The 20,535-nt window shown below is 41.6% G+C and overlaps 1 protein-coding gene across 1 annotated transcript in view; it reads left to right on the top strand.

Moving 5' to 3' along the window:
• PDIA5 (protein disulfide isomerase family A member 5) overlaps positions 1-13,882 on the top strand; it is a gene marked incomplete at its 3' end in the record, with an annotated part of 102,876 nt that extends 88,994 nt beyond the window's left edge. The window contains exons 15-17 of the mRNA XM_082001503.1: positions 1,491-1,561; positions 10,637-10,771; positions 13,802-13,882. Coding sequence (XP_081857629.1) covers positions 1,491-1,561; positions 10,637-10,771; positions 13,802-13,882 — 287 coding nt within the window. The remainder of the gene's footprint in view (positions 1-1,490; positions 1,562-10,636; positions 10,772-13,801) is intronic.
• Positions 13,883-20,535: the final 6,653 nt, after the last annotated feature.

The raw sequence follows: 20,535 nt of genomic DNA, 5'->3' as shown, positions 1-20,535 counted from the left end.
ATTATGCTGTGTAAAGAGTTTGAAGCCATTAAGATGGATTTGTAGAAGTGCCTCAGTTTCCCAGGAAAGTCCCCTTGACTTTTTGGTATTCTTAGTTACTGCATAGACTCTCAGTGTATTTATACACATGTGTCATTGCAGTGTTTTTGAAATCCTATTCTGACAAAAAAAATACTCTAAAATTCAAAGCAGCGCACGTAAGCAATGAAACTGCATTTTGGTGAAGATGAAAAGGGTGTGCAGTGTTTATGCATAGATACTGTTTTTCTTGTCAGCTAAAAGAGCAAGTGCAGTTCATGAGAGCGTGGCTGCAAGCCTCCTAAGAGGGCATTTGTTCAGTACTAACTTAAAAGTAACACAGCCACTTGTTCATCATTGTAAAATACTGGTAAACAACAGTAGCATAAGCTGTAATTGGCGCTTGTGAGCGACTCATCTGTGCTCTGTTCTGTTCCTATTCAGAAAAATAGCAGGATGAACTCTTTTGCCTTTGCTGGAGTTACACAGGTTTGACAGAACCTGTCCATTACTTTTTTCCCTTGCATCTAAGGAAAAAATAGTGTCCTGAGTCTTTGCTTGGGAAGAACCTCATTATGCTGTGTTTGAAAAAAGTAAGTTGTTACACATATGCAGGTGCTTTCCTTTTCAAAGCGTTACTTAGCGTTGGTATTTTGAGAGTAGTTTAGATTAATTTTAGACAATAAACATTGCTTCTGAATTAAGAGCACTCACATCTGAATCTTGACTCAAGAGAGCAGTTCTTGTTCCCCTTCTGTGGCTGCTTCTGAAATGCTTGAGTAAATTTAGCGTATGTTTAAGCAAGGGATGAACTGGCCTTTTGTTCAGTGCTGCAGTGGTGCAAACAAGTATCAGCCAATCTCCCACGCAAAGCTGGACCTCAGCTCTCTGTAAGTGAAAGATGTGTGTGTAGCCTGTTGGACTTGCTTCTCTTCCCTTCCCTTGTGTTCTTGATGGCTTGGCTCTAACACAGGCAATCCCCAACACTTCTAAATGCTCACAGCGACTTCCTTTCCAACTTCCAACCTCCTCCTGTTCACAACTTTATTCCAGTGTCCAAATGTAGCTGGTATCTGTGGCAACAACAGTAATAACCTACATTGTAATACCCACGAGGAGGTGCAGCAGCAGGGAGATGGTTTGTCCGTTTGTAGCTTGTGATCTTAACATGCTCTTAAGGGACTGGCTAGAGAAAAGCCCTCTGCACCGTGGTTCCTATATGGGATGTTGCATAACTCTAAGTATACACTTAAACTGCTTGAAGTCAGAGGGATTTTAAATACGTGCCTGAGTTCGTGTAGCTAACACATGGCCTACAGATGCCTCAACTGGCTCTTCCCAGAACTGGAGAACTCGTCTAGAATTAGTTTTAATACAAATTTTCCACTAATTCACCTTGTGTCTTGAGTTTGTCCCAGTATCTTATTTACAACTAATGTTTATGCTGGTTTTTTTCTTCCTGTGTCAAACAGGGTGTCCACACTGTAAAAATGCTATTCCGCATTTTACCACTGCTGCTGAAGTCTTTAAAGAAGATCGAAAGGTAACTTGCTGTTAATTATGTCTGAGATATTTAAGAATTTTTTCCGCCATTTGTACTTTATAGGCTTTGCTTATTGATAAGGTGGTAGGCTTGTAGATAAAATTGCTGTTATACTAATAGAAATGTATCTGCATCTTAGGGGTTGTATCTTTTTTGGTCAAACTGAGTTACACTTTTAACCTATTCTGTTTTCATTTATTTCTTGTCTTTTCTGTTTAATTCTTTGTGTAAGTGTTCTTTTCTATGAAGTAACACACACTCATTGAAAGATTAATAATAGATTATTTACATCATCTCCATTCCCTTTGAACTTTTGTCAGCCATTGAGGTGCCTGTGGATAAACCACAAGTTGTGTGACAGTCCTGAAGACCTCAATCATATAACTAATCTTTGCTTACAAAGCATAAATGTAATATATTTCTGTAAGTTGACTGACTTGAGTCCACGATGTCGGGCCCCTCTAGGACCCTTGTGCTTCTGCCTTGAAAATACATCTGATGGCTGAAGCACACCAGTTAATTTCCTTGCATCAGCTGAACCATTTTAACTGAGTGTGTGCATATCTAGGATTAAAAAAAACACCTGAGCCACTGGATTTAACCAGATAACTAGCTAGAAACCTGCTTATTATCTTTGAGTGAACTATATTTCATTCTGATCTCGGAATTTGTTCCAACTTCACGATTGCTTTGTGTTTAGGTGTGGCATGGAAAAGATTTGGCAATTTAATAGGGAAATTGCTCTCTACAGCTTCCTGAGGAGCGGACGTGGAGAGGGAGGTGCTGAGCTCTTCTCCCTGGGATCCAGTGATATGATGCATGGGCATGGTTCAAAGCTGCACCAGGGGAAGTTTAGCATGGACATTAGGAAGCATTTCTTTACTGAGAGGGTGGTCAAACACTGGAACAGGCTTCCTGTAGAGGTGGTCGATGCCCCAAGCCTGTCAGTGTTTAAGAGATGTTTGGACAATGCCCTTAACAACATACTTTAACTTTTGGTCAGCCCTGACGTGATCAGGCAGTGGGACTGGATGATTGTTGTAGGTCCCTTCCAACTGAAATTGTCTATTCTATTGTAAATGAAGAGGTAATTTTGTAACAGTTATACCACTATTAATCTGCCTGCTACTATAACAGAAGAATTGCTGTCGTGTTTTTTTTCTTTTCCTCTCATCTTTTCTGTGACTCATAGAAGATGCATCAGATTGACAGGAAACAAATCTTTCTTGTATCACTGACTGCATAAAATTAGAAGTCCATTGCTTATGGCCTCTGGCACACAGAAGATTGAAGTGTGCAGCTTTCAGTTCTCTTACTGCTGTAAATTTCTGTGCTCAGATGCCTTTTGGTTACTTGTTTGTTTCCAAGATATCTGAAAAAGTATCCTTGTTTTCCCACTTTTCTGGTAGTTCCCAATGAAGCCTCTCTTTCCTAAACTCATTAAAATTTCAGTCAGAGGAAATGAAGCAAATGTACCAAACAATGTGAAACTTGCTTATTAGAGCCCCAGGAGGTATAAACAAGCAATCTGAATCAGGGTGCAGTTTATTGAACGTGGTGGTGGTGGTAAATGCAGGCTTTTGGTTCAGACTGCAGGTTATGAAAGGACTCCAAGAGCAGAGCAGTGATTGACGGTTGCAACTCTTGACTTCAGTTTAAGGCTGTAGTGGGAAGGTATAAAATGTAATGAGTTGGAACGGGAGAGCCAGTAGGGAATATTAAGGCTGGTACAGTTTCGAAGAGGTGTGTGCAGTTAGGGAAAACGATGTTATTCCACCACAGTGACTTATGAAAGTGCCCGGGATTGATTATCTGGGGACCCCTATTTAATTGTGTACCTCCATAACCTGCCAAGGTGCTTCTTGCTGCCAGTTTGTGCCCTTGTGGAAAGAAAAGAAACCTGTTTAAGACTTCAGAAGGGCACATGGCTGTTCCCACAAGCAGCACTGGGCATATTCCCATGTTTCAGACTTTGGCTAATTTGTAGTTCTGTAGCATTTCAGACTTCTGTAAAATCACTGCTTAAGAGGGAAGAAGTATTTCTTCTTTCAAAAACAGGGAAAGATTACCAATTTTCATTTTTAGTTTGTAGCAGTGTCTTTTTGCTCCCTCTGGAGAAAGTTTTTTTTACTTTAACAGAGTATAGTAGCATTTAAACTGTATCTGCTTTTCACTAGGGGTGGTCCTTTAATGAAATGTTTAATTCTGTAGAAGACAACAATCAAAAACATTCCAGCCTTGAACTGGTTATAAATGTTATCTTAAAAGGTATTCTTTGGGTGACTTTGAGTCTTTACACGGGAATTTTGAAGATGAGCAGAGCTTGAAGCTGTTAACTACGTGCCTTTGGCTCTGCAGATTCACTGTAGGGGGGTGGTTTTGGCACAGAAGCCCCCCCTTCCCCCGGGGCTGTGTGTAATGCTGTGTATTTTTTCATCATCTGCACTGCTGGAGTTGGGGTTTAAAAATGCAATGCTTGGAACATTGGCCCCAAATGTCAGTTCTTGTTGGCCACATCACTGATGGTTGTTTTAGCAGAAATCCCGAGCCTGCTTGCGTGCATAGGGCAGTCGTGTGGCTATTGCAAAACACGGCCCTGGGTGTAACCCATAAACCAGAGCCTCCGCGTCTTTCCGTGTACCTGGAGAAATTCAGTGCCAGTAAGACCAGTGGCACTGGTGGAGTGGAGTGGAGTGGAGACTAGTGGAGGGGCTAGTTCAGTGAAGCAGTTGGCATATTGCTTTCAGTTATTTAAAAAGAAAAAAAGAGATAGGAAAAAGAAAAGCTGTCTGGAGCATTCTTGCCTTGGTCTTTGTGTACAGCTGCCAGGGGAAAGCCTTTGGCCTGTGCTCCACAGCTCAAGTTTTGGCCATGACCAGTGTACGTCAGAAAATGCAAATGTGAGGATTGTCACTTTGCTGAACAGATTGAAGAGCAGGAAGGCTTGTTCACTAACTACTCCAGAGACTCTTGTAAAGGGCACCAGCTAAATCTTCAAAAAATCTGCATTCTGCCTTTTGGCTGATCCTAAAGTTCAGCTTCAAGGAACTGATTTGTGATGCTCCACCTTGGATTTGCTGAAGGAAAGCTCTTGACTCCTCAAGGCCTGTCGGTAACTAATCTTTGTAACTCTCCCAAAGGGACTGCTGTTTGACCAATCTTCCCCATTTCACAGAAGACTGTTCCTGTACAAATGTGCTGACCTAAATCAGAGCACTGCAACTGGTTTCTAGTGAGTTTGTACAGAAACAGCGGTGGCAGAGATTGCTGGAAAGGATGCAGCTAATGGGGTGAGTTGGGGTGCTACTGGGGGGCTGCAAGACAGCGGTGAAACTGGTTGAGTCCCCAGTGTGTATTGTGAACCATGGTTTGAACCATGGTGTAAAATCATTATACCACCCAAATCACTGTACAGTTATCCAAATGAGTTAATATTTTAGTGTGGCCAAGAATTTGATCCCTATTTGCTTAAAAAGCATGTGTTGAATTTCTTTTTAATTAGACTCATTAAATATGGTGATGTATGATGTACAGCATTGTACATCATGGTGCCTACTAATGGATCTTCCCTTTGAAAATCGGCCTGCTTTGAGAACAGCTGATGAATTGCAGGTATGGTAATGCTGCTATGGCACATCGGGGCAGCTAACGATGAATCTTCCATTTGAAAGGCCTTTCACATGGAGAACAGTAGCTGAATTACAATAAGCTTTAGCAGGCCAGCTCATAACTGCCAGTTAGGATCCAGAACAGGTAATATAAATAGAAACCTATGGAGTAATCATAGAGAAGAATACGCCTCTGTCTTATTCATAGGTGCTTTTAAGACATTTGGCAACAACAGACTTTTTTTTCTAAGAATCAGGTAATTGTCATCTGGAATTGACTATACTTTAAAAATGTTGCTTGGAAGCATTCTTTTCCATGCTGCAATTTTACTTTTATTTTAATTTTTTTGAAGCTTATCATATATCGTTCCTCTCTGAAATCAATATTCAGTTAGTTATTCACTTCCATTTTCATAACAAAAGTCAATATTAGCTCCAACAGAGATTTATTTCCTTGAATCAATAAACCAGTGTGTGGCAGTACATATTTTAATAGAAGAGCAACTAGGGTTGCAGGGGGTATTTTTTACTATATAATCATATGATGACTGTGAGACAAACCGTTAAAATGAAAGAGGTTTAAGAATAGAAAGGAGGAGTTACCTGGAAGGTCAAGGGATCCCACTTTCAATTTTCTACACGTCTATTTGAACCGCTGGTTGTAATTGTGTTTCTTACCTGCAAGATCCCTCTAGAGCAAAAAGTTGTTTCATAATTCTGTTGGAAGGGAACTATGATTCCTGATGTATGATTAGATGATACTGCAAGTACTTCTTTTTCCTTCTAACACACAGTAAAAAAAATAAGGCGTCATCCTTCTGTTACAGTTGAAGCACACGGAGATCAGTGGTCACATTTTCAGCATAGCTCCACTTCTGTTGAAGCACCTAAATGAAAAGTTCTGATGTTTGCAACAGCTCGGCGTTCGTATCAGACCACTTCATCTAAACAATATGCCATGCTTTATTTCCTTTTTTAAGAGCTTTTCAGAGCTGGTCATACATTGCTCACATTCTAATGCTGTGCAGAGTTAAGTTTGCAACTCTGTAGTTAAGTTCCCATTTCATGGTAAAACCATGAAACATTGCTGTGGGACTTCCCTTTTCAGGTAAAGACATTTTCCAGTCCCAGATGTTGCTAGAGTCGTGTTAAACTATACTGACTATGGAATAAAGGAGAAATGCATACTAATTGGGTATTATTATTATTATTATTATTATTATTATTATTATTATTATGCATACTAACCTGGTATTATTGATTATTATAAGCTGCATACCAGTTGTGAGGAACTACCGATGACATTAAGAAAGCTGGATGTACTCCAAGGAACTTCCTCTGGGGTCCACAGTGTCTGATTGACTGTCTTTTCATTTGATAACTATTCTGTTCCTGCTACAGCTACTGAACAGGATGGTGATAAACCTGAACAACATTGCCTCTGGAGAGAGAACTCCTAAATAAGGGAGCACAGCTTTGGGTTGTGGAGAATCCATAACCCCGTGGAGTTTTGTGCATGTTTGCAGATACAGCAATCTGGTTTTTTCTGACTTTTTTTCTTCCTGAAATGTGGATATTTCGCTCTGGTTAGAGGAAAGTTAGCAAAGCTCAAGAAATTAAATTTTAGCCTTGAGAGTCAAAATTTCCATAAAATCAAGCTTGCCTTCTGAAAGCTGTTATGCTGTATTTTTCCATAATGGACATATATACATACACATATATACATACACACACATATAAGTCTTAGACCTGCATTAGGAGATTTTTTTGCTCTTGCAGATTTTTAGAAGTTTTTTTTCCCTTTTGATGAGAGGGAATTCATGAGAGGTGATGCCAAGTGTCTTGGCTCCTGGGTACATATCAGGGATGCCTTATGCTTAATCTGTCTGTCTATCAAGGATGTCTTATTCTTAATCTGAACTTCCATGTAACTTTTTGCTGGTACTTGAATATGAAGATCATTTCTGAGACTAGTATTCTCCAGAAGTCTTTCACCAGAGGTTTTTTGGGTTGTTATTTTCCCTGACTCAGTTTCCTCTTTAGCAATGCAGAAACTGATGGTTGCTAAGAAGATTGAGAATGAGAGGAAAACCTCCCTGCAATGTATCACTGTTCACTTGAGCCAGGACTCAAGCAAAGCCTTTCTTTTTGTGGGCTGCATCTTTTTATGTGCAGCCTTTCAGCATAGTCATGAAGTAATTCACTCTAGCTGAAAACTGCTCTAAGAGACCCCTCTACAAGAAATGGATTTTAATATTCACAGTCTATGAAAACACAAACAGAATGAAGCAAAGGGCATCGGTGCTGTTTGCTGAAATTCTGCTATGTCTCAGAGTTCAGCTGTCTGAAGTTGATAGAATTGAGATTGGAATTGGTCCTCAGTCCAGAATTGCGTTCTGCTACGAGTGTTTTTCAGCATTATTTTTCTCTTCTTGCAGTGCACTATATTTGATCATCCGCTGTGAGACAGGCAAGACAATTAGGACTGTGATGCGATGGTAATGAGTGCATAGAGATGGTAGCAACCTCTATATTTAGGCTGCCTTAACATTTGCACTCTAATCACTCAAGCCTCCCAAGTACTCTTACTCAGCTACTGTTGGTAGCAGGCATTTGAAATGCAGCCTCAGATACAGTCTTGGGAATTAGCTGTCTCTGTATGAAATTTTGCTCGGGCCTGTGTGTGTTACAAGGCTTTTGAAAATTGAGATTTCTCTTCTCTTATGGACTGTAAAAATAAGCAAATAGGAATGTATGTTTTGAAGAGCTGGGCTCAAAATGACGTTTGCAGGAGTAGTGGAGAGTCTGTGGAGCTGTGCGGGAGCTTGCATCAGGAGCATTTCAGAGAATGACAGACCATGGACATGTCCTCCAAATGCTACTCCAGATGTACGTGTTCCTCACCATTAGACTTGTTAGATTAAACATAGCATTAGGCTAATGTGAGTGTTGCAACCAGACTTAGACTGGGATCTTTGTGCATTATTTCACTGCACAACAAATGCACAGGTGGACCAGCTTAGACTTTCGTGTGCTGTAGAGGAGAGCACACTACTAAACATTTCTTTCAGAAGCCACGTCCTTATAGTCCATCAGTTATCTGTTTTGAGGCAATGCGTAAAGATGTGCTGAACAAGGTTAACAGTGGCTTATAGCATTGCATCCCTCCACTGCACCCTCTCCTCACTGGGGGCTATTCTCACAAAAGCCTTTTGTAAGTGAAATTGGGCTCTTTGCTCCAGCCAAAGCCAGTCCAGATGTTTCCAGAGAGGTATACATAAAGAGGGCTACTCTTCCTTCACATGTACTAGAAACTAATTTTCTTAATCTCCAAGACACTGTCTAAGAGCATCAGTCACAATAGTTTCATGCCTCGGACCAGCTACTAAGATCTGGATGAGTGCACATGTACCTTCCCCTTTTTCTGGTTGTAATCTCTCCCTATATGATATTTAGATCAGTGAGAAAAAAATGGTTTTTATTTATTCGTCCTGTTTTCATGGAACCAGGACTTACAGTATTCTTCCTACATTAATACTGTGACATGAAATAAATGTTTGTCTCCATTGTAAGCTTTCCTTTACACAAAAGTAGCCAACAGGGCTCTAAATTTTGGCTGTCTGCTAAGGTCAGGAAGGCATAAATACTTAGATGAAACTCTTTTGTAGTGTATTATTCCTAACCTTTCCTTTTAACTGGCCCTGAATGAGTAGGAGTCTGTCTGTTTACAAAAAGAAAAAAAAAGTAGTGTGATCATACGTGTTTTTAACAGCTCTCAAGAGTCCTGTTTCTGTAATAGCCTTATAAATGTTTAAAATGGGGAAACAGAAACCAAATATTTAAGGTAGGAACACTGCTCACTTTATATAGTGCTTTCCATCTGAAGATAGACCCAAGCGAGAACTTACTGAGTATTGTCTTGTCAGGCTTTCAAAGCCAAAACAAAACAAGCAAATTAACTGGAGTTGGCTTTGTCAGCCTCTTTAATTACTGCTAGGATAATAAGATCAGGTTGTCTTGTTTTGACAGTGTCACCATGAAACTGGAGGGCATTGTGGAATATTAAGTGATCTTTTAATTATGGAAGAAACAATTCAACTGCAACCCTAAAGTCATGCAAGCAAAAGGTATTTTGATCAGATTGTTTGAAGGAGGCTTGTGGAAATTTCAAGTTAAGATGTGTCTGCTATGAAATTAGCACTTGATATATTGTAACCCACAATTGCAAATATCATTCCTCTAATTTGTTTGGGTTTTTACATAGCTTGTAATTAAACCTGCTTGCTCGTGAGCTGAGCATGTCACAGGGCTGTGAAGGCAAGCCTGCGTCAGCAGCAGTGTATGTTCAGGGCCAGAACTGCCGCTCGCGGGAACAGTCAGTGTGAAATCACAGCAGAGGGCTCGGCTGCTTTAAGTAGAAGCTGATGAATTGCATTTTGTTTCAGCATCAGAAATGTCAAGTGCGGCCCCTCCTCAGTACTTCACAGACTGAGGTTTCGAATGTTAAATGCTCTAAGCTAGGGTTAGCCTGAGGTGATGCTCCAGGGCTGCGAGGTTGTGTGACGGAGGGTGTTGCTCTGCTGCCAACAGGCTGAGAGCACGGCAGGCTGTTTCCTACTCAGGGTTGGTTTGTGTGACAGTAACATCTAGAGGTTTCAAAGGGAATTAAAGCCCACTTTGCTAATGGCTGCATGTAACATATAGTTTCTACCTTAAAGGACAGAGTGAAAAAAGACAGGGGAGGAAACATAAACCCCGGCTGAGATTGCAAGCAAGCAACCTTCTCCTCTATGTGCATTACTTGGTAAACCAACACTCTGGCGTCTTACCCATCCCTGTTTGACCTTGGGAGAAGTGAATGGGGTCTACAAAAGCTATTTGGGGCAGAAATCATTAATCTATTAATAGCCTGCATAAGTATCCAGCCATGTTTGTTCAAGAACAGAAGAGGTAACTTTTCTGGGCATTAGCCATGCCACAGGAAGGAGGTTGGGTTAGAGGGGTTGTTACCATTGTCAAAGTCACCCTGTCAGTGTTCATCACTTAAAACCAAAGTGCAGGAAAAACACTGCAGCTTGACAGAGCTGTGACCGCTGCGCTTGGATTTGGTTTTACTAACACAGCCTCAGGATTTCCTGTTTGGAGTCTAACATAGTGCTCACCAGGGCAGCTAGGAAGGTGATTTTCTGCCGAGTTGAACACGCCTTGCAGCTGTGTTGGGCAGGCGCTGTGCGAACAGCGCAGTGTTTCACTGGGAGGGAGCAGGCTCCTGCTCTTCCATTCATGTGGCTTGACCTGGTGACCACCCTCTGATCTTTCTCCACAGCTGAGCCATTACAAATGCTGTTGCATTTTTGGCAGAAGACTTGGGTCTCTCCGAGTGTTAAGTCCAAGCTGCGGCAGCATAACCATGAAGTAGAGTCTTGCTTTGTCTTCTCCTGCCTCATGCTGATCTCTTGTGTTTCAGATCGCCTATGCTGCAGTGGACTGTGCCAGAGGACAGAATCACGACCTGTGTAAGCAGGAGGGCGTTGATGGCTACCCCACCTTCAACTATTACAACTACGGGAAATTTGTGGAAAAATATACTGGAGAAAGAGGGGTAGGTGAAAGCAAGAGTCAACACCTGACACAGGGGGGAAGGTCTCCTCTGCCTGTACTGCCTTGCAAGTGAAAACTGCAGAGTAAATTTTTACCGTCCTGAAAGGATGTTTAACTGCTTCTGTCACTGTCTTACATGGATGAATCATTGTATACCACACCCCTGTACATCTCTGCATTAGGAACATACATGGTCTATTTTAGGAATGTAAGAAGAGGAAAAAGGAGTAGATTTGGTAATGCTTCATTGTGTATCTTATTCTTTAAGCTGAAGCCTGCAAGTGAATTTGGGATGAGTGAAAGTCAAGGGTTTATTGTGTGGACTGGTACTAGGTGCAGAAATGCCAGAAAATACAGAACTTACTCCGGTTGGCTCTGGATCACATGTATACTGCAAACGTATTTATGGGTGTGCCAGGCTGCCAAATGGTGACAGACCATTGCTTTTATAGCAGGGACAATGCTGTCCTTTGGAGACTGGTGGAAACTAAATATCTCTGAATCAGATTCACTTCTGGAGCTCAGGATGGAAAGACAAATTATGCCATCTAGCCCATGGGCTGAAGTTTCATTCTTTTGTCCTTCTGTAGCCAGCTAGTTATATGCTACAAGTACAAGGGGCAGAAGTGGTATAATGCCTTTTGTGGTTGTAAAGTGCCTGAAAATAAGGGAGCAATCCAATTATTTGTGTATGTTCTTTGTCATAACCTCCTAGAGGGGATTTGATTGATTGTTTGGAGAAGCGAGGGTCTGCAAGAAAAACTTGGGGTCTTCAAGCCATCCAGTGATTTTGATAAGAGCCTTGCCTGAAAGGTACTGCTGCTATTACAGCTCACCTAATTATAGAGAAACATGAAGAAAAAATCCAAATTCTGAGGTTCTTTGTCAGTCAGGATCTTAGGGAAGTCTTCGTGAGCCTCACCTCCCAGTTTTCTTCAGCATTAGGGCTCTAGTAATTACCATTTTGTCGTGTTGATCGAGGCGTTGTTATGGATACTGTGTTTAGTTCTGATTGTGGACCTTTTCTTAGAAGTAAAGATGGGTGCAGTAGCCAACAATTAAGTAACATTTCAGCTGCAATTTTTGTATTTCTAACCCATACTTATAGAAATTACATATGAGAGGAGGGATCTGTGATGGCTGATAAAAAGAATTTAGCAATACAGGAGTGCTCGGAGGCCATAGCAGTTGAGAGATGATTATCCCTATGCTGGAAAGTAGACTGACTAATCCCCTACATGCAGCCAACCCTTTCTTGCGTAGAATTACCCAACAGAAACATCACAATCTCTCCACTGCTGGCAACTGTATTCCGTCTCCACCTCTCCTGGGAGCTATGGTCTTCTGCTTGTGCAGCATTAAATTAGGTTTTGTAATCTCCTATCATGGTAATGCTGGAGGCAGTGCTTAGCACAGTGCCTTCCATGGACTTTCCAGGTCTGCTCACATCTCTGTTTCAGTAACAAGGGATTGTGCTGTTAAAGGACTTCTCATCAGCATGACAACACCTTTTGAACCACCTTGGCCAACCACCTCCTACATTGCAAAAGAAATCTCAGAGAGAGCAGTGGGAGCCAGGGGACCTGTTTTCTGTTCCTGATTCTGGCACTACATCAGTAGATGTCCATGAGCATTTAGTTCGGTGTGGTCCTGCTGGTGCATTGTCATTTCACCTGGGCAGGGAAGAAGAAGAGAGGTGATGTCAGCTGCACGGGAGTAATGTGACATGCTACAGCAGGAGCCACAGCCAGTAGAGCAGGAGTTCTTGGCTCCTTACCAAGCCACACTGGAGCACTGGCTATGGGGAAGAGCATGACCCTCAGTGGTAGCCTGTTAGGGGTTGTCCACCCCTCCAAGAGAATTACAGTTCCAGAGTAGAGATTTTAGGGCCTTTCACCCCAAGCAACTTGAGCAAGGAAGAGTCAGGACACTCTCTGACCCATGTGTACTTTAAATGACTTCCAGACACATGGCTTTGAAAATTGGGGTCCATTCATGGGAGCTGTTCATTGCCAGATGTCTCCAGATGACAAATGGCCAAAACTTGTCACTTCATTTTTTTTCAGCGGAAGAATAGTGAATAGTTTTAGAAGAGTGTTCTGTTGTTCAGCCTTGGCAAAAGCTTCCCAGCTTTGGGGCTTCCTTTTGTTTTATTTTGTTTTCTTTGTTTTGTTTTGTTGTTCCCCAACATTAAGTCAAACTTTGACTTCTGTTGTTCTGTTGTTCTCTACATCTTCGTATTTTCCCTCTTTATCACTAGTTGTGTTTTGTGATTCCTTAAAAGTAAAAATGGTCACATTGGATGGGATCAATGTTACTTGCCCAGACAACTATGGTGTTGGAGTACCAGTAGACAGTGTGTTCAAATACAGATGTTCACACCTCCACCTGTGTGAGCTTTCTGAAATGCCTGTGAGTTGTGTTCAGAGCTTTCCTTGGAAAAGGAAACTGCTGGCTTCCAACAGCCTTAGATAATCTTAAGTTGTTGAAATACAGAGATCAACGTCTAGGCATCCAGGTCTGAAAGTGCCCATAATTTTGATTATAGCTTGAAAGAACGTAATTCCCATTATCTGAATGTGGGGAAAGGGAGGAAGATCATGAGCAAAACTGTTAAGAGATGAGGAACAGTGGCAAATATATGTATAGCCACCAAATGATCCACCAACCACTTTCAAAATGACACGTAGCATACAAATGCAGCTGGAAAATGTCTTTGAGTGTTTTTGACAAAAAGGCATCAATGGCACTTCTAGGGACAGGTTTTACCTTGTCCTGTGAGTTTTAGGGCCTTTTTCTCTGTGTCCTGTCTATTCAAAGTTTGACCTGTGGAATCTGCATGGATATTTTCCCCTTGCATCGCAGTGGAGCAGCAGTGGACCCAAGCACGGCACAATGAGGCAATGCAGAAGCAATAACCGCTCCTTAGTTTATATTCTGCCATGGGACAGAGAAACTAAAAGTGTTCTTGACGCTTTGTTTTGTATTGTTTTTAAAAAGATGACCCATATTTTTCTTTCTTCAAAACCAGGAGTCTGGATTCACCACTTTCATGCGAACCCTGAGAGAAAGAGACCATGAAAGAGTAGGAAAGAAGAAGGACGAATTGTAGTTTCTGCCTCAAAAGAAGCTTTCCACTGCACTGTGAATGGTTCCAGGTCTTTTGCTAATGCACCTGAGACGTCACATATTCTCAAGACAGAGACTTTTTTTTTTTAATAAACAGCCATGGCCATTTTGTACAATTTTGAAATAAAGTGAAACCACTTGATTTTTAAAAGGAAAATAAATTAGAATGTTGCCATAATGTTTTAAAGAAAACTTAGCATTTTCTCTCATGTTGTGAGACTATGCCCACTGACACTCCTATGCAATATTTTTGTAGTCTGTAGTGTGTCTGTAGGTGATGTTATTTGATAGGGTGAATTTTTTTTTAAGGTATTGCAGTACATGTAAGAAACAAAGGGGAGGGGACATGGGTTTTGGTTTGTTGGTTTTTGTTGGTTTTTTTTTAAAACAGTGAAGGAAAATGGGTCTTGTAAGACACAGATTTATCCAAATGCAGTTTTCCGTTCTTGTGAAATAGTTACGTGTTCTTCAGTGAGATTTGGGGGAACAATTTTAAGGTGCTCAGGGATAAATAAGGTATCTGAGTTAATGAAGACGTTAACATTGACCAGTCCAGATCTGTTGATTTCATTTAAATCTCTCTGGTCTTTAAATCAGGACTGTTTACACACCTTCATAAAATGTATTGAGTTAATTAAGCCAAGTATCAAAAATTAGCAGAGCATGCGTAAAATTAAACTAAACCTTTCTTTTTGGCATCAGTATTGTCAAATGCATCTGTAAGTCATGACAGGAGTATACAATCTCCCTTCAAATTATGATTGGGCCATATCAAATATGACTTGGAAAGTGTTATGTTCAATGGTTTTGATAAATGCATAATACTTTTGATAATGCAGTAATTATGTATATTATGTGTTTACATGCCAAAAGTTTATCTGCATTTGTATGTGGGATTTTTCCTTTTTGCTCTTTAAGGAGTTGCATAAACAATCTCTCTCAGACAAAATCATCACTGTAAACCCTGTATTAGCAGCAGTTTAAATGTTACACTCTCAATGCTTTAAAAAAAAAAATTATCTGGAGGTACTTATGTCTTCACAGGAGGGGAGAGGGAGGGGCAGGAAATTGTGATTCACTTTGAACTAAAAATAAATTTTAAAAAAAACAAGTATTTTTATCATTAATCAGCCTTGTTCAGCTTCTTCCTCACCGTGTATACACCCATAGCCAGTCATGGTTTAGGAAGAGCCAGTGCATGCAGGATGGGTGCCCACCACCCCTGTGCTGGGCAGTACAGCAGGGTGCTTGGCAGTGTGAGGGTCAGCCTCCATCTGCCTTGGCACTCAACAGGTGGATGAAACAGCTTTTTACAGTGAAGAACTGTGCCTTGGGTCTGAAATCTTCCTCTTGCTCCTCCCTCAGTTTGCCCGTCTCATTTTCTTTGGCTAGTTTGGCTCCTCGGTGAAGACCACGCTAATGGACAACTCGGTGCTGTGCTGCTCAGGAGGTGAATGGTATCTTACCTCCTTCCTGGATATTATTTCCTCCTCTCTCTCTCTCTCACCCAATTATGTTTGGCACTCGTTAAGATGCCGAAGCCATTAGTGAGTAATCTGGAATACTGGTAGCCTGATTGGCCTTGTATGGTAGCCAGCTTGTTAACTATGACATCAATTTGAATGGCGATGGAGCTCTGCCAATGATCTTCTCTTATTAGGCACCTGATGAGACTCTTCACTCAAAAAATCAGCTGCCTGGTAGTATATAGTATGCTAGTGTGGAAGTAGCTTAATTTATTAAGTCTCTTACTGTGGTGGTTTGTTTTGGTTTGGTTTTTTTAATTTCTGTTAGTGTAGTTACTTCATGTTGTGTTTAGCGCTTTTACGTAAGATCGTAGTAATTCTTTCTTTCAAGCTATCCTGACGTTAGGAGCAAGCATTCTGCCCTGCACTTAGGAAACTAAATGGAAATAAACTATATTGATGCCATTTGATTTGAAACAGGAATTCTTTTGCTTGCCAGCAAACTATCAAGTATGATCAGTCCAGAACATACTGCTTTTTTTTAATCTCAGAGTCAAAGCAGCTGGCATTAAAGAAATACAGTCTCCAGAAATGCTTGAGCATGTCTTTGCATAGGCTTGTGCCTATGTTTGTGCTAATTGCTGAGAAATGTAGACTGAAAAAAAAAAAGGGGGGAGGGGGGAAATCATGGCTTGCCAATGGTGACATCACTGGTCGGGATCATTCTGAATTACAGGCTTTAGTAAATGTTTAGGATAGGACAATTGCACACTGTGCTTCAGACCAGTAATTCCTTACAGCTGGTTACACCATAATAAAATTAAAATTAAGGATTCTCCTTTCTCCCTTCAGTCTTTTGTCGGTTACTTCTTGGACTCGGGCATTCATTTTTTCTTGGCTAATCATGTGTTAATGCACAAATATAAAATATTTGAGAATAATTTACCTTTTGTTACAGGGTCATGACTCATCTGGTTTATATTCTGAATGTTTTTTGAAAAATACGTTTTTGAACACCATAAACGATTACATCAAATGGCTGACAAAAGCCTTAGTTACTGTGAACTAGAGTGTACCATGAGCTTGGAGCTTTGCTTCCGAGCCTTATTAATTAGTAGACAAGGTCTGGATCTCAGTTATACAGTTGTAATTATGTTGCCTCCGGTAAAGCAAAAGTTGGTGTTTGTATTTACTAGTGAAGTCAGTTTATATTTATATTTGCATCAGTCAAGTTGATGTTGAAATACTTTATTTTTTTCTACAAACTGTGAATGAAAAGTATCTTTATGTAAGGGCTTTTATTTTGCATAATTAAATGGTTGGTCATTTCACACATTGACTTTTCAGCTTGTCGTAGTAGATGCATAGCCCAGGCATTCATAGCCACATACGAGTTTCTGCCATGGTTAAAAGTGAATAATCTTGGACTTTCAAATCATGAATTATTTATCAGCAAAAAAACTTAGTTGCTGATAACAAATGGTTTGCAGGCTGCTCTTGCAATTATGGGTTTGGTCTTTCAGCTCTTTTAAGGTGTGATTCAAAGGTCTTGGACATCCGCTACACAGTTAACTCTAAGGAGATTAAATCATGTCGAGGAAGGGTAAAATGTGGACGCAGCAGAGAGGCTGAGCAAGGATTGTGTATCACTTTGTTCCTCCGCATTGGCTTAAACAAGATATAAATAGCCTACAGGTCTGTGTTAGTCCTGCTGTGTAATTGGTCCAAGAAACGAAGGGGAGCAGGACCAGGCGTTTTGTGCAAACTAGTAGCAGCTGGATGGGAAATGGTTTTCCCATCTAATGAAAGAGCCTGAGATGTTGGATTTGTTTCGTCCACCAAAAGAAGGGAAAAGGGAACTGGGACGAGAGCACAGGACAGTGAATGCTCTGGCATGTGGGAGACCCAGGTTCGAGTCCTGAGATGAGCATAAGTTTATATGCCAGTCCCCTGCAACCCAAGAGGATAATGTGGTTTCTGTCGTAAAGGCGTTATCCATCTATCTCTGACCCAGTAACTACGTCCTTGTTTGTTCAAACTAGAGCAACTCCTACAGGGACAGATTGGGAGAGACTTGCATTGCAATCTGAATCAAGAAAAGCAACCTAGCAAATCTCCATTTTTTTCTTTCCTTCCCCTGTAAAAGTGCATTCTGGATCCAATAGCCCCATTGACGACCAAGCCCCTCCTAACTTGTTGCAGTTGGGCGAAACAGCCTTGGGAATTTTTCTAAACTCCCACCCCAGACCAAATTAGGTCTCCGAATCTTGCTGACTTGAAATTCCCTCAGTAGTCATCCACGAAGATGGATTGATAATAACGGTGAGAAAAGATTAGAGGGATAAGGTTTATGTTCTTACAGCATTTCATTTGGGAGTAAAAAAGCAGATGCAACTCCCATCATGAGTAGGCTCTGAGAAGATGCTTCAGACAGAGTCGCATTTCAGATGGAATTGCTTCATGGGTGATTTTGTTTTTAGAGGCTAACTGCTTTTCAAAAGAAAAGTCAAGACCTGGTGACTTAGCCTACAGGTGTTTTCTTTGTTTTCCTTTCAAAAAATAAAAAGCAAAATCGCTCTCCATATTCTTGATAGTGCTATATTACAAGAAAAAAATGTTGCCTATGTGGATTTCCTAGAATAACAGTAAACCCCTGCCAACTGCATTTTACAAACTATGAAACAAGCCATTCGCTCAAAACGGCACTCAGAGGAATGGGGACTGTTGTCCACATGCACCTCATTTTAATTCAATAGGCTTACTTGAGTGTGATCGCGTCTGTAACGGTGCACTGGGATTGCAGGAGTAAATTCTGAAAACTGAGGCAGGGGGTTGGAAATTAGCTTCTCAGCAGGTGCTGAGCATCAGGGCCAAACGCTGTCATTTCCTTTGCCTTTGGCAGCCCAGCATCCCTGAGCATTTCATGGCTCCGTTGGAACCGTGGGTGTGCAGCCCTTTGGCTAATCCAGTTGTGTACCTAACTGCTCTGTGCTAGAGCTGATGGGAAACCAAAATTTCTCCTGTTATTTTCTTTGGCTGGTCGTGAGAAGATGCTATGCTTTCTCTGTGCGTCCTGCTTTTATTTACTGATTAAGGAAGGACGGTACCTGGGTGTTTCTACAAAGGAAATGACTCCAAATGCCATTTCATTTGCTGGCAGCAGGACTCCTGGAACGCCTGACTGACCAGTGCCGCTGAAATACTCCCTGTGAAGCACCCTCAACTGCCTCGGCTTTTGCCAAGGTTTTGGCAGGCACTGTATGATGCATTGTTGCAAAAAATACCAGCATCCAAGACAGCAATTTCCACACTCTGGTTTCTGAGGAGTTAAGCTGAACTGTAAACTCCGTGTGTTCATCATCCTGCTGTAGCCGTTTCTGAGGTCAGAAAAAAAGATGGTCTGTTAGCCCAAAATTTATTTAGGGAATCACAGCTCCAGTGCTGGCCCATAATTAAAGCCAGGAGGATGCCCGGGAGTTGCCAGCGAGCTGCCGGACCTGGTCCTTGGTTTGTAAGATTCCTGCCTCTGGAAGTCCTCTGTCCTCCTGCTTGGAGCACTCGCCGCTCTCACAGGGAGACGGTGCTCCTTAAGGACCGGTTACTCTGTGTTTGCTTAGAAAGCATCATAGTGCTAATTATTCTCATTAGCTTTCAGCCACTAATAAATTAGCTTTCCTATTGCTCTTCCATCACTCAGTAATGAGAACCATTTAGTCAGATTTTGCAGATACTGCTCTCTCCCTCTCAACAACATGTGATTCCCTGCAAGCGTTCGTCATAGGAAAAAAGGTTCTACGTGAACAAAATCTTTTCAAATTAGTCTCTGGTGCCCCAGTTATGTGGGTGTCTACATCACAGGCATGCAGAAGAGCCTTCTTCATTAATATGTGCAATTCTGCGTGAGCTGATTAGCTCTTGCAGCTCATTTGGTAGCAAATGTGTAAATCCGTCACACTCCAAATGCCAAATATGTGCACAGCTAAATTATGGAGAAGTAAGAAACTGCAAGACTTGGGAGCCTTTACTTGGAAAAAGAGGTCCTTATCCCATGCATTAAATTGGAGCTCTGGATTTATCTAGAGCATTTGTCACTCCTCTGCTTTGTCATTTTTCTGCTTGCAAAATGAATAATCCTTCCTGTCATGTTGATGGTCCTTTCAGTATGTGTGGGTGTTTAATTTTGTGCCTAACATTTGTAACAGACACCTGGTATCTCACCTCTGTTCCCATAAAACAACAATAGCCACAACACAATGCAGTCTTCCTTGCACAGTACGTGAAACCAAATTAATCAGTTACTATGCATTATTAATAGTCCAGTTACCGTCACTTTTCATGTTCTTTTTTGTAAAAAACTTGTGAAGAGAAAGGGGGTGGGTGGGAGTGAAATTAAATTTTTTTAATCGTCTGTGTTTTTTAGCCAGGGCAGTGCTGCACAATTAAATGAATGTCATAGTGGATCTGCCGGCACAAGGGAAGCACTTACAAAGGTCGCCGGTCTACGGGGAGGGGCTGGTCTGCTGCAAACATTAAGTGTCCTCAGTCAGGTGCTCTGGGACCAAACAGGGAAATTGGCCTTAAGAGCTCCTGATTTATGCATGCTTTTACTTGTCCTTGCCAAGTAGCTGTAGCAAACCCAGCCTCAAGGCCTGGACTCACCAGCTCGGGCCGGCCGAGCAGCCTCCGTTTTACTTTCTCTCAGCGTGCAGAGAAACTGCAGCGCAGACCCAGCGTGGTCTCCAACGAGAGCGGTGTTTTGGCATTATCTTCTGGCCGTACAGGTTATGGGGAAGGAGCTTCCTACTTCCCAAAAATTCTGGTGTGGGGACCTGTCTTTTTCCAAGCTGAGCATAAACTCTCCCGATAACATTTCCTGGGAAAACGTGCAGCATAATAACGAAGCTCCTACGCTGTAGCCTCCAGGTTGCTGCTGAGGGGACACATTACTGTCCCCCACCCCATGAGCGTGGAACAGGGTGATCAGGTCCAACGTTTCCTATTGCATCCCCAGAACGTACTGAGACCTCTCCAAGAGTGTAGGATTTGCTCACCGAGAGGGCAAGGACAGCTCTGAGCATGGGCTGGCCTGCAGCGGGTACACAGTCCTCCCCAGTGACTACGGACAAGACGCTGTGGGCTGAGGCCTTTTTTTTTTTCCCCTTTTCAAAGA

The sequence above is a fragment of the Phaethon aethereus genome (genome assembly GCF_964289735.1).
Source record: "Phaethon aethereus genome assembly, chromosome: 6".
In the NCBI taxonomy this organism is placed as follows: domain Eukaryota; kingdom Metazoa; phylum Chordata; class Aves; order Phaethontiformes; family Phaethontidae; genus Phaethon; species Phaethon aethereus.
The sequence above is the reverse complement of the archived record's forward strand: the minus strand, read 5'-3'. Positions and strand labels throughout refer to the sequence as shown.